This window comes from Zophobas morio, unplaced genomic scaffold, assembly GCF_036711695.1.
Source record: "Zophobas morio isolate AGI-343-1 ecotype UQ-CSIRO unplaced genomic scaffold, CSIRO_AGI_Zmor_V1 ptg000014l, whole genome shotgun sequence".
Taxonomy (NCBI): Eukaryota; Metazoa; Arthropoda; class Insecta; order Coleoptera; family Tenebrionidae; genus Zophobas; species Zophobas morio.
This window is the reverse complement of record NW_026972119.1, coordinates 21418584-21431981: the sequence shown is the minus strand read 5'-3', so window position 1 is coordinate 21431981 and position 13398 is coordinate 21418584. Positions and strand designations below refer to the sequence as shown.

Here is a 13398-nt window from a genome sequence, read left to right as displayed (position 1 = left end):
TTTTAGAGCAAAATTGTTTAGTTTTGTTTCGGTTTTTAATAACAGTAAAGAATTAAAGAGTCAGGAAATAGTATCTGAAGACAGTTTATTTTAGTAGTTTCGGGGATTTTACATGACAATTCACTCTTCCTGACGTTTATTAACCTTTCAAGTCACGTCAAGCCAAGTCAGGTCAGATCAGGATTAAAATGACATACATGAAGACAATCCTCCTGAATATTTTCAGAGATTTTAGATAACAATGGTTTGACTTTCCGTGACATTTAAAGACCGGTTGGGTCAGGTCAAGTTGGCAGGTCCGGTCAGGATTAAAAAGACAATCCATTTTAATTTTTAGGAGATTTTATATCACAATGGTTTAATTTTATTTCACATTTAGTTATTTAGTTAGAGGTTCTAAAATCTCAACAATCTCTAAAATTCTACAACTTTAGAATCTGAAGTCATCTGAACAATAGCAAAAAGTTGTTGTTGTTCTGACGTTTTGAAATTTCTATAAGTTCTAAAATTTCTTGAATTCATTAAATTTTAAAATTTCTAAGATTGTCTGAACATATAATACTTACTATAGAATCTTTTGACTTGACTTAACCTGAACTGACTTGATCTGACCTGATCAGACCTAACATGACCACACTTAACCTGACCAACCCATATCCTGACATAACTTGGTCTGACTTGCACTGACTTACCATGACCTGGTTGAGAATTATTCTAGGAGGTTTAAGTTCGGTGAAATTCGACAATTTCTAAAATTCTATAAATTTTAGAATGTCAACAATATCCAAAATTCTAGATTGTCTATGTTTTAAAGACTTTGAGCAAAAAATTTGCAACATATTGCGACTTTCTGAGATTTCTAAAATCTCTCTAAATTCCAAAATTTCCACAATTTCCAGAATCTTGATTTTTCTTCTTTTTTCGAAATTTAACAGCAGGTCAGGTGAGGTCATAAATAGATGGCAGAAGAGGTTGATAATATCAATAAATTTTTGTTTAATAAATTTGCTTATTGTTGTTTAAAAATATAAATATGTACAGTCACCTTTTGCCATGTTTCTGAATTCAATCAATGTATTAAAATAAACCTTTAAAAAAAGTTAAATCAAAATCTCATCTGTTTCTGAGAATTATTCGGTTTTAGCGATTTTTAAGCTTCATTGATTCAGTGATGGCATGGCTAACTTCACAAAGGGGAAAAAGAAACGGATCATTAATGAGCCGTTCCCAAGATGTAAGGAAATAATAATAATTCTTAACGTTTATTGTTGTAGAGCTGTCAATATAGTCCTTGAGGACACGAAAACTGTTAATAATTAATTTTAAGTTTGATAAACTACAAAGTGAACGTCAATTTATGACAAAAAGGACAATATTGCTTTAAAAATAACGAACTGAATGCACTACTCTTAATTTACCCCAACCCGCATTACAAACTCTTAATTCCACACACACTCCAGTAACTCGTGCTCAAGAAAATGCTCACTTACCAAACTGGACTCGTCCGGGGAAGCTAAACTAAGCAATAAGACGCTTACGCCTACGTTGACGGTGTCTGAAAATAAAGCATGTCTTATAATAAAGGCAAAGACGTCGGAAAGTTGAGATTCTACATTTTGCATTGTGCAGAAACGTAATACTCACGAAAAGACTAAATCTAATTTTAGAAGGTACAAGTGAGATTAAATTTTCTCGGACCTTTCTTTGGCCGTCCTATTATGCTATCGCTATTATTTCTCACTTTCATGTGAAGACGTGCTCAAGAATACGAACGTGGCTACATTCTAGAACTACAATGTTGTATCATACTTATTTTCTTGTTCGTTCATAATTTTATGTTTCAAGGTTGAAATGATCATATTTTTTCTGTTGTTAGTTTATAATTTGAAAATTACCGTTAGTGAGAAAATCTGGTTTTATCTGCTTTAAATCAGAGTCATTCGTAGTACAAGCAAATAAAGGTCTTATCCATCACTGAGTGACAACATCTCTTTATTCACGTGTGAAGAAAGGAGATGAGAGACAATGCTTTATTTACATGACATAGTGCATGCAGTAACATTTAAATATTACATGCAGAGAACAATCGTGCAACATTTTGTTGAGTGTCTTACATTATTTACAACTGTGAAAATGTATATAAAAATTTTTGACGTTTTAAGTAACAATTTTGCACTCAGTTTTATTTTAGCAACTTTTCGATTTAGTAACAGAAAACCAAGCAAAATTTTCATTAGCAGATACTCGTTACGCAAAGAGCGAATTTTAAAATCTAAATCTAGCATCTATATTATATTAACATAAAAATAAAAATGGTCACATCTGGAATCACCGGTTCATGTAGAAACAGCTGCGGAAACCTAAACAACTATCTAATCTACAAAAATACAGTGAATGATATAAGGGGTCAACAACATTCAACATCAAGAAGAAATGTAAGGATGAATGCAAGGCACAAAAAGCATCCAAAATGTTCAACGGAACTACAGAGTTAGGACTTCTACTTTATCAAAATTTGATATACAGGGCATACGCTAGGCGATCCAGAAAAAGTACACTGGAACACCTTCAAAACGCAACAAAAAAGGGTCAAGAAATAGAACGTTTTTCGGTCAGTCAGCATGCCATAACAAATCGCCATGTTTTATCAAATAGAGAATTGACTATTTCATGAATTAGTTAGAAAGCGACGTTAATAACAACAACCGTTTCATCTACTTGTTTGCGCCGACTATTTTTAAACCTTGGCAACAAAGTTCGACAATTAATTTAATTAAGAAAGTTTGTCTACAGTTAATTTTAGCTACCAGTACAAGTGTTAACTAAGAAAAATAGAATCGATTAGGAGCATATTTGTAAAGTGGCTGAGAACCCGACTGTGTACACACTTGTCTGAAGGTTAATTTTGCCCTAACACGGCAAGGGATCCCAATTTCAATTGTCTAATGGATTATCGATTAACTTCTTAAGAGATTGCTATTAAAATTTAGTCGGCGCTTGGGTTGAATCCAATATTAGCCATCCGACAATGTGGACCTAGCCTTGAAACAAAATTAGAAAAAGTCGTTGTTGCCACACAGAAATAGGTAACCGAATAAATTAAATTGCGCGACGATGATACTTAATGGATGGTTGTTAATATTCGTCGTACGTCAGTGCGTCTGATGGATAGCGATGTAAGACGATCGACCGTCGGATACCCTGCATAACATGACTAAAGTAGAGTCCGCCGAATAATGATCGCAGTTCACTATTTCGTAGACTCTACTTTCAAAGAGCTCTGTAGTTCTTTAACTAAAGCGGAGGATATAGAAAAATAGAATTTGAGTGTGTTTTCTAACGGTGATAGGAACAAATAACGGACCACGCTGTTTGCTGCTTGACGGGATGTTGTGTATTTCAAAGTTGGCATCCTCGGGTGACTGCAGACCACAGCAGAAGTCCGCATCTGTAACAGCAACAGCCACATGACAAATGTGCAATGTTGGTATCTGACTTAGATTCTGAGCGGACGCATTTTAATTTAAAAGTATGGTTTATATTTCGATTATTTTCAGGGTGTATGGTGAGTGATACGGACCCGTAAATAATCTACTTAAATCAGACGTGTTATTTATTATCCTTGCAACGTCGAAGACGTCAACAGGATATCGTGTTCTGGAAGGAAAGTAGCGAGCTGAAATTTTCAAAGTTGTAGGGATAATAACGTCTTGTTTTTTTAAGTTTGACAAAGACTTTTGCATAGGGACAGAAATAAACCATTATTTAATACATTTGTGAGTTTAAGACACTTCTAAAAAATTGTGGATGTTGAAAAACACAGTTAATAAAAAATACAGACGAAACTAAGAGGCGGTTCTTATGATGATGGATATAAAATTATCGTTATTATGCTTATAGGAGAGATAAAGATACATAAACTTGAGTCAGAAAAAAGAATCCGTGAAAACATTAGCGAACAACATAGTGAACAATAAAAGGAATTTTTGATTACAAAAATTGTGAAAAGTATGTAAAAAGCAGAACAGCGGAAAAACAATGACAAACAAAATGTAAATTTATTGTTTAAACGAACAAATACAGAAAAAACAAGGAAAAGTTCACGAATTACACAGGAATTTTTTCCACAGAGTTAGGTAATGATTCGAATTTTTTTTGACATGTAGATGTCGTTTAGAACTATTTTTGGAAATATTTCAACATAATTTTAACCACTCTGATGCGCCAAATTGATATTTAATTTGTCATTGAAAATATGAAAAAATTGTTAAGAAAGGTTATTCAGAATAAAAAAAATCTTTGTAAGTTTAAAATTAATTTTTTATTTGACAAAATAAATGATCATTAGTAACAAATTTAACGAGATAATCAAAAACAAATTTTGTGAAACGGGCCTGTAACTTTTTGTTTTTTCGCTGTTTTTGTCATCTTTTTTTTTTATCCTCTTTCGGTTGAGTTTTTTGGTTACTTTTTTCATTTTTTAATAGCCTTTTTTTTAATCGTTTTTATTGTTTTCTTTTTGTATGCTTTGCGTTTATTGGTTTTTATTTTATTTTTTTTTTATAGGATATTTGTTTGCTTTTATATCGCTTTATGGGTCGTTTTTCTAGTGTTTTTATGGCATTTTTTTCCTTCTTTTTTTGATATTTTTATACAGCTTTTTTTGATATTTTTTGTGGACTTTTTTAAATCTTTTTTGTTGCATTTTTGCAACCATTTTATGGCTTTTTGTTGTCTTTTTTCTGTCTTTTTTAATTCTCGTTTGTGTCTCCTACTTTACCATTTTTTCCCCCTTTTATACCTTTTTTGCACACTTTTTTCGCCATTGTTATTTTGTGTTTTTTGGCCCCTTTTTCTTTCTCCTTTTTGCCTTCTCGTTTCCCGTCTTCTTTTTATGTGTCCACTTTTTATCTCCTGATTCTTTTTCGCTCTATTTTTGCCGAATTTTTATTGCTTTTTTTATCTTCTTTTTTATGGCTTTTTTGAAATTGTTTTGTGGACTTTCTTTAACATTTGTTAATCGTTTTTGTTCTGCTTTTTTGTCTTCTTTATCATTGGTATTCGTCCTCTTGTTTATCTTTCTTTGGTCATTTTTCCCCATTTTTTTTTGTTGTATTTGTTGGGCTCTATTTTATCGTCTTTCTATCATATTTTTCATCCCGCTTTCTTTTCGTTTTTTTATACCCTTATTACCCTCAATTTTGATCTCCTGTTGTTGTTTCTTTTCGCTATCTTTTGACGATTTTTTGTCGTATTTGTTTGCTTTCCTGTGGCTTTTTTGATTGATTTCTTTACTGCTTTTACATCGCATTTTTTCTTCCTTTTGACCTTTTTGTAGTTTTTTTGCCGTCTTTGTGGACATTTTCTAACCTCTGTTGCATTTCTTGCTCCTTTTTTTATGTCCCGTTTGTCACCTTTTCGCCGCTCTCTTTTTGTAGCGTATTTTTCATTCTCTTGTTTTAATACCATTTTATTATGCCAGTTTTTTTTATCTCCTTTTGTAGTTTCTTTTTATGCTCTTTTAGAGTTTTTTGCTTTTTCGGTACGATTTTTGCCCAGGTTTTTATCGATTTTTTTCTTTATATTTTTTTGCCACTGTTTTTGTGATTTTTTCCACTCTTTCTTTGACACCTTTTTTAATAGTTTTTCCCATTTGCTTTTTTTTATCGTGTTTTTGGTCCTCTTTTTTATCATAATTTTTCCCGTCTTCTTTTTGTCCCACATTTTTCGTCCTCTTTTTTTCATACCCTTTTATTGTGTTAATTTTTTATTATGTCATTTGCTCTAATCTTTTTTGATGTATTTTTTTGACTTTTTGTGGCTTTATTTTGTGTTTTTTCTGTCTCCTGTAAATCACGTTTTTGCCCCCTATTTTATCGTTTTTTCCGCATTCTTGTCACCTTTTTTCGCCATTTTTGCCATTTTTTTCCATTTCCTTTTTGTCGCGTATTTAACGTCTTCTTTTTAATACCGTTTTAAAATGTTATCTTATTTCTCCTGTCGTTTCGTTTTGCGTTCTTTTGTCGCTTTTTTATAGGTTTTTTTTGTGCTTTTACATTTTTTAATCATTTTTTCTGTTTCTATTTTTTTTTTGTGGCGGTTTTTTTCCTTTCTTTACCATTGGTTTTCGTCCTTTTTTTTATGTTGCATTTTTTTAACGCCTTTTGTCATATTATTTCATCCTGCCTTCTTTTCGTTACGCATTTTTCGTCTTTTTTATACCCTTTTATTATTCCCATTTTTTTGTCTATTGTTCTTGTTCTTCCATGATTTTTTTTGTCGTATTTTTTGCTTTTTTATGGCTTTTTGGGTTGATTTCTTTAGTGCTTTTGTGTCGCATTTTTTCTTCTTTTTGAGACTTTTGTAGCATTTTTTTGCCGTTTGTGTGGCTTTTTTCAAATTTTTTTTGTTACATTTTTGTAACCTTTTGATGGTTTTATTTTGCCTTTTTTCTGCCTACTTTATGTCTCGTTTTCGTCCTTTTTTTGATCGCGTTTTATCCACATTCTTGTCACTTTTTCTTATCCACTTTTCTCTTCTTTGTTATGTCGTATTTTTGGTTCCTTTTTTTTGCTCCTGCTTGTCACATTTTCCCCATCCTTCCTTTTCCTTCTTATTCATCGTTTTTGCGGTCGATTTTTTACCCGGATTTTATGGAATTTTTATATCTTTTTTTATAGCTTTTTTACCGCTGTTTTGTGACTTTTTCTAAACTTTTTTGACACCTTTTTTTAATAGGTTTTTTGGCTCGTTTTTTGTCCTTTATTTTATCATCATTTGTGATTCTTTTTTCTTACCTTTTTTTTCGTCCCGCATTTTTCGTCTTCTTTTTTTATATCTTTTCATTATTATGGCATTTTTTGCCATTTTTGTGCAGTTTCTCTAAGCTTTTTTCATGGATTTTTGGGACTTTTATGGCCTTATTTTGTGTTTTTTCTATCACGCTTTTGTTCCCTACTGCATCGTTTTTTCTACATTCTTGTCACCCTTTTCCACTCACTTATTTCCCGTTTTTGTTATGTTGCTTTTGCCAATTCTTTTTCTTATCTCCTTTTTGCCATCTTTTTTTTTCATTTTCTTTTTGTCGCGTATTTAGCGTCTTTTTTTAATACCATTTTAAAATACCTTTTTTTATCTCCTCCTGCCGTTTCTTTTTGCTTTTTTTTGTCGCTTGTTTAGCGTTTTTATATCTTTTTTTAGCATTTTTTGCCACTGTTTTATGGATTTTTGTAACATTTTTAGTCGGTTTTTCTGTTTTTTTGTCTGTTTTTTTGTCGTGTTTTATGTCCTCTTCTTTATCATTGGTTTTCGTCCTTTATGTTATGTTTCTTTGACGATTTATTCACATTTTTACTTCTCCAACGTAAACGAAGTAAGTATTGTAATCGAGTCCGTCGATCGAGCCTCTACTTTTACGTTTTTTCGATCTTTCATGAACCCTACAGTACGAAGAAATAGGTCTTCCGTTTCCGTCTGTCTGTTTGTCTGTCCGTTTGTCCGTCTGTCGGTCTGTCCGCCTGTCCGCCTGTCCGTCTGCCCGTCTGTCCGTCTGTCCGTCTGTCCGTCTGGCGTCACGGATTTTTATTAGACAGATAATCTCCGAAAGTACTGGGGTGATTGTTGGCAATTTTTTTTATGTTCGGTTTGTTGATCTCTATTTTATCGCCTTTTGTCATATTATTTTTACCCGTTTTCTGTTCGTTTCTTTTCGTTCCGCAGTTTTCATCTTTTTATGTCCCTTTATTATCCTCATTTTTTATCTCCTGTTGTTGCTTCTTTTCGCTATCTTTTGACGATTTTTTTCGTATTTGTTTGCTTTTCTGTGACTTTTTGTATCGCTTGTTTCTACTTTTTGCTGTTTTTGTAGGACTTTTTGCCATTTTTGTGCACTTTTTTAACCCTTTTTATTGCATTTTTGTAAGCATTTTATGGATTTTTTCTGTCTCCTTTGTGTCTCGTTTTTGTCCCTTTTTGATCGCTTTTTATCCAGTTTCTTGTTACCTCTTCTTGTCTACATTTTTTGCCTTTGTTATTTGTCCCTTTTTTATCTCCCGTTTGTCAATTTTTCCAGCCTTCTTTTTGTGGCGTATTTTTCTCTTTTTTTAATACAATTTTATTGTGCCCATTTTTTATCTGCTCTTGTCGTTTCTTTTTCTGTTCTTTTGTCCCTTTTTAATAGGTTTTGGCCAAGTTTTTATCGCTTTTTTATCTTCTTCTTATAGCATTTATTACCACTGTTTTCGAGACTTTTTCTAACCTTTTTTTTGACACTTTTTTTTTAAATAGGTTTTTTGTTTTCTTTTTTTGTCGTGTTTTTTGTTCTGTTCTTGATCATCATTTTTCCTCTCTTTTTTGTTACCATTCTTTGGCCATTTTTTTTACACTTTTAAAATTGTATTGTTTTTATCTTATTTTTTACCGCATTCTTTTCATCCCGCATTTTTCGTCCTCGCTTTTTTACCACCTTTTTATTACCTTCATTTGTTATTATAGCATTTTTTTGCCGATTTTGGTGGAGTTTCTCATTATTTATTTTCTTTTTTACGGCGTTTTTTCGTCTTTTTTTGGTCTTCATTTCTTTTTGGTTCCATTTTTATTGCTTTTTTGGCATTTTCATTTGCGCCTTCTTTTGTCGTTTTTTCCTTTTTTCTTTGTTGTCGCATGTTTATCTCTTTTTGTCCCCTTTTTGTAATCGTTTTTTCACTTTTTTGTCACCTCTTTTGTTTGTTTTTCTTATATTTGCAAAAAATTGTTTTTGTATGACTATACTTCAGGGGCGAGGGAAACTCTGTCTAAATAATTTTACAGCAATGTTTTGAGGAAATAAAACATTTCTAAGAAAATACAAAGCGGAAAATATCTGTTTTATATCTGTAAATAGATTATACCAAGTGATAATAAAAAACACGATCAAAGTCAGCCATCGATTTTTGGACATTTGTCTTTGATAGAATGTTCATCGTGTCAGATTACTGTCAATTTGAAAGGTGAGTTGAAAATGCAATCCTCAAAGACAAACTGTACCATTCAAAGTACACAGTGTTGGTAACAAATTAAGAGAGAAGAATGAAAAACAAAAATGGAGAAAAATACAAAATAAAATAAAAAATAGTTTTTACCGTTAAAACTCAATTGGTGCTTCCACTTGAAGTTAGACACACTGTACAAACTAAGAAATAAAAAAGCACCAGCTAGCGCTGAAACTTATGAAAAAACAATAAAATTCAGAACGGAGAAAAATGCCAGACGACTGAGAACCTGGATTATAACTTTTCGTCATAAAACATTAAGAAAACAACAACGGTAAGTCTAGTTCCAGAAAATCAATGCGGCTTTAAAGAACGAGCTTTATTGTGAAATAAATTTTAGAGGAATCAGCTCAATGTACAGCCCCACTTATTATTTCTAGACTTCAAACAAGTCTTTGAAGGAATAAATCGAAAAACGTTGTTTGAAGTTCTGGGAAAGCTGAATATACGTCTGAGCTAATTAAACTAACGATGACATCGCGAAATACAAAGGTCCTAGTAAGAATGGTGGAAATGAAATCGGGAAATGCATTTTCCGCAGAAATTTTTAGCGCAGTATTTAAAGTCATTTCATTAACGTTTACATTACAAGGAATTTCATCAGTTGTGGATCAATTAGGAAAATATTTATTGGTTATAATTGAGAGTGTTACGTACCGTAAGCCGGATTGGCAAAAAGCGGCCATAGAAAAGTGGTTTCACAGAAATAATACAAGCTATAATTCCCTTGTGTGTGAAAATAAATTGTCACACTTGGCAAAAATTGTATAAATACAGGACGAAAATAAGTGCTTAGGAAGTTGAAATGGATAATTCGCTTCATAGTATTGTATCTTGAAAAAAAAAAACGCCTCCGGCTGCTCAAAACTGTAGCAACTGTGGCGAAATCCAGCGACTTTCATAATGAAAAATAACACGAAAAAGTGCTCGTTTCGTGACGTCACAAGTATCCCGGACTCAAAGCTCCCGTTAACCCACCATAATCCAAAGGTCCTTTCGAAGCGTCTAATTAGCAGCCATCTCTTCTCTTTTATTTCAGCGAATCCAGTTCGTTAATTAAATCATAACAAGCCGTAAGGTCTACCGTAAAAGAATCCAAATAGATCCATGATGAAAGGCAAGACGATGAATATTATAAGGTTTCTCGTGATGTTTTCGTAATTTAATTTACTTTAAAAAGAATAGCAGATAAAACGTAATGGAAATTAAAAAGAATATGATCTCTTATTTACATCTTGCAGCGGGCTTTACTTATTCAATTTCGAGAGCGAGGGCTCCATATTCCATAAACTGCATCCATAATTTAAGATTTTACGAGATTCACCTCTCGAATTGACTTTACAACTTTGCTATTTTCATGCCGGGGATGAATCTTTTATTTGTTTCGAATGTTAGTGCGAGTTCTATTTACCCTGTGGCCGTTCACTCGGTTCACCGGTTCTTTGTTCTGGGCTGCCGCTTATTGATCTATCTTCTTTTAATCGGTGGAGTTCCGGGGCCGGTCCGGGTTGTATTGTTTTCTTACATGGGACGGAAACACATAAAGAAAAGTGATTTTTTTAATCGATCACGTTTTACACAGTTTTCAGAGGATCGTATTGTTCTGTTATTTGATTGCTTTGAAACGCTGGGGAACAAGAATAGGACTTGTCAGACGTACGTTGCTATCTCAGTTACGGAAGTTTTTATGTTTATGACACCTTTGTCTACGTTTACATTTAGAATTGATGTAGTTACGTACGTGTGTAAGTTTTATTATTCACTGTTTTTTATTTCTTTGTTGTATTTATATTTATCATGATTATTATTATTTATGGACAGAATTACAACATTTTGAGTTTTTTTCTTAATCGACTTTTGACCTTTCGAATTATCTTAAAAATATCGCGTGGATTAAAGTTGTTAAATATCTAATATTATCTGATTTATGGTAGTAAAAGTTTTATGGACGTGCTTGATTTTCATGTCTTTTGATAACTACACGTTTTCACGATATCTGTGCCGGTTTTTGTGTGTTGTAAAGTTGGGGTATTCTCGAAGAAAATCCTGCATGCTAAGAGGATTGTAAGAAATTTAACGCCACTTAAATAAAAAAAGAGGTGAAAAGTATTCCTAAATCTAAATAAGATTCAGATTTACCCAGTTCAATGTCATTTATCGAACACAAAATGCGAATATAAAATGGTCATACATATTATCTGTATTTTAGTCAATAGAGATCCTCATGAAAAAAATAAAATTCCCAAAATCAAATTTTGTAATTTTTTCAATGAGCTGGATATGTTTTATTCTACTTCAGGGGCGAGCGAAGTACTGCCGAATTAACCTTCGACCAATTTTTTCATTTTCTGATGTTTCGATTGCTGAATTTTTCGATTTTTGGAATTTTCAAATTTCAATTCTTCGGATTTTCAATCTTTTGGCTTTCAAAATTTTCGATTTTTTCTTTTTCGTTATTTAAATTTTTCTATTTTTGAATTTTTCGATTTCTGGACTTCTCGAATTCTCGATCTTTTGATGTTTCGATTTCGCGACGTTTCAATTCTTCACTTCGATTTCTCGATATTTCAGTTTTGTGATTTTAGATTTTAGAGTTTAGAGCTTTAAAAGTGTAAAGAATCTAGAATGCCTAGAAACCCTAGATTGTAGAGAGTCTTAGAAAATGTGGGAAGTCTGGAGAGTTTGGTTAACTGAAGGAGTCTAGAAAGGCTGGAGAACCTAGAGGGTGCGAACAGACTCCATAGAATACAGCAAGTTTAGAGCTTTTAGAAATCTAGAATGCGCGAGAGGGTAGCTAGAAACCGTATAAAACCTGTAGAGCCTGAAATATCTACAGAATATGTTGTTTGGAAACTATAGATAGTCTACAGAATGTATATTGTTTTTTATTTAGATTTAAATAGTCTGGAATCTAAAGAATTTAGAGAGCTTACAGTAGCCAAAAACCTATAAACTCTGGCAAGTCTAGAGTCTACAGATCCTGAAGAACATGGAGATTTTAGAGAACTCAGACAATCTAGGCAATTTAGGTATTAGAGAATTTAGAAAAACTTAAGAGAATCTAGGTGGTTTAGAAGGCCTTCAGTGCATAAAGAATCTCTAAATTTTCTCGAGATACTCCAATTCCTAAATTGTCTAGAATGTCTAGATATTTTTACAGTCTCTATAATGTTTAAAATGTGTAGACCTTAGACTTGCAAGAATTAATAAATTTTCTGGGCTCTTTAGCTACTGTAAGATCTCTGAAATCTATGTCTATTATAGTTTCTCAACACCTTCTCGACAATTTAGACTCTAAACGTAGGTATTATAGATTTTTCAGGTGCCCTACAATCTCGGACTTCTAAGTATTTTAGATTTTCAATTCCTGGAAGGCTGTCAATTTTGTAAATTCTTTATGCTCTAAACCCTAAACTACAAGATTTGAGATTTTCTAGATTTTTTAAAGTTTCTAAGTACCCTACATTTTCTATGATCCGGAACACCTCTAAGTGCCGTAGACCCTCTAAATTCTCTTTAGATTCTCCAATCCTTAAATTGCCAACTATACACCATAGACTTGCTAGATTTTAGAAAATTTCTGGTTTCTCTAGCTACTGTAAAGACTTTGAAGTCTTTAAATTTCAGATGAGTTAAATTGTCTAGACTCCCTCGATTTGGATGCTATATTCTATAGATACTTCTGATAGCGTTTCTAGATATTCTACCTCGTCTATAATGAAGAGCCCCCATCGACTTTACACGTTCTGTGGACCCTAGACATTCTAGGCATTCTAGATTTTCACTTCTCGGGAGGTTCTGTTCATTTCGTAGAATCTGCAGACTCTCTAAACTCCATACTAAAAGAGTCCAGATTTTCTAGATTTTCTAAAGTTTCTAATAGCTCTATATTTTCAATGATCTGGAAGCTGTTCAACTTCCGTAGACTCTCTAAATTTTCTCTAGATTTTCCAGTCCCTAAATTGCAAACTATAGACGCTAGATTTTATAACTTTTCTGGGTTCTCTAGCTACTGTAAAGTCTTTGAAGTCTTTAAATTCCAAATGACTTAAATTGTCTAGATAATCTGGGTTTGGATATTATATTCTATAGATATTTCAAGCTCTACACGTTTGATAAGGTTTCTAGATTTCCTACCTTGTCTATAATCAGAGGTAGCCTTCGCCTTTGTACTAAGTATCTGAGGAGTCTATACACTCTAGGGCCTCTAGCCAATCTAGATTATCACTTCTAGGTAGGCTATCTGCATTTTGTAGGTACTTTAGTCTCCCTAAACGCTTTACGCCCTAAACTTTAAACCGAAAGAGTCCAGATCTTCTAGCTTTTTTTAAAGATTCTTAGTAGTCTACATTTTCTATGATCTAGAAGC

At 32.7% G+C, this 13398-nt stretch overlaps 1 protein-coding gene across 16 annotated transcripts in view; it reads right to left on the bottom strand.

Annotated features, from left to right (window-relative positions):
- The window catches only part of Phcl-1 (pH-sensitive chloride channel 1), a 310192-nt gene that overhangs the window by 63223 nt on the left and 233571 nt on the right, over positions 1-13398 (bottom strand). For 10 of the 16 annotated variants that reach the window (XM_064055574.1, XM_064055577.1, XM_064055578.1 and 7 more), the window contains exon 5: positions 1491-1555. In XM_064055574.1, coding sequence (XP_063911644.1) covers positions 1491-1555 — 65 coding nt within the window. Of the gene's footprint in view, positions 1-1490; positions 1556-3364; positions 3449-13398 lie in introns of all 16 variants that reach the window. The other 6 variants (XM_064055571.1, XM_064055572.1, XM_064055573.1 and 3 more) reach the window with 1 other exon arrangement.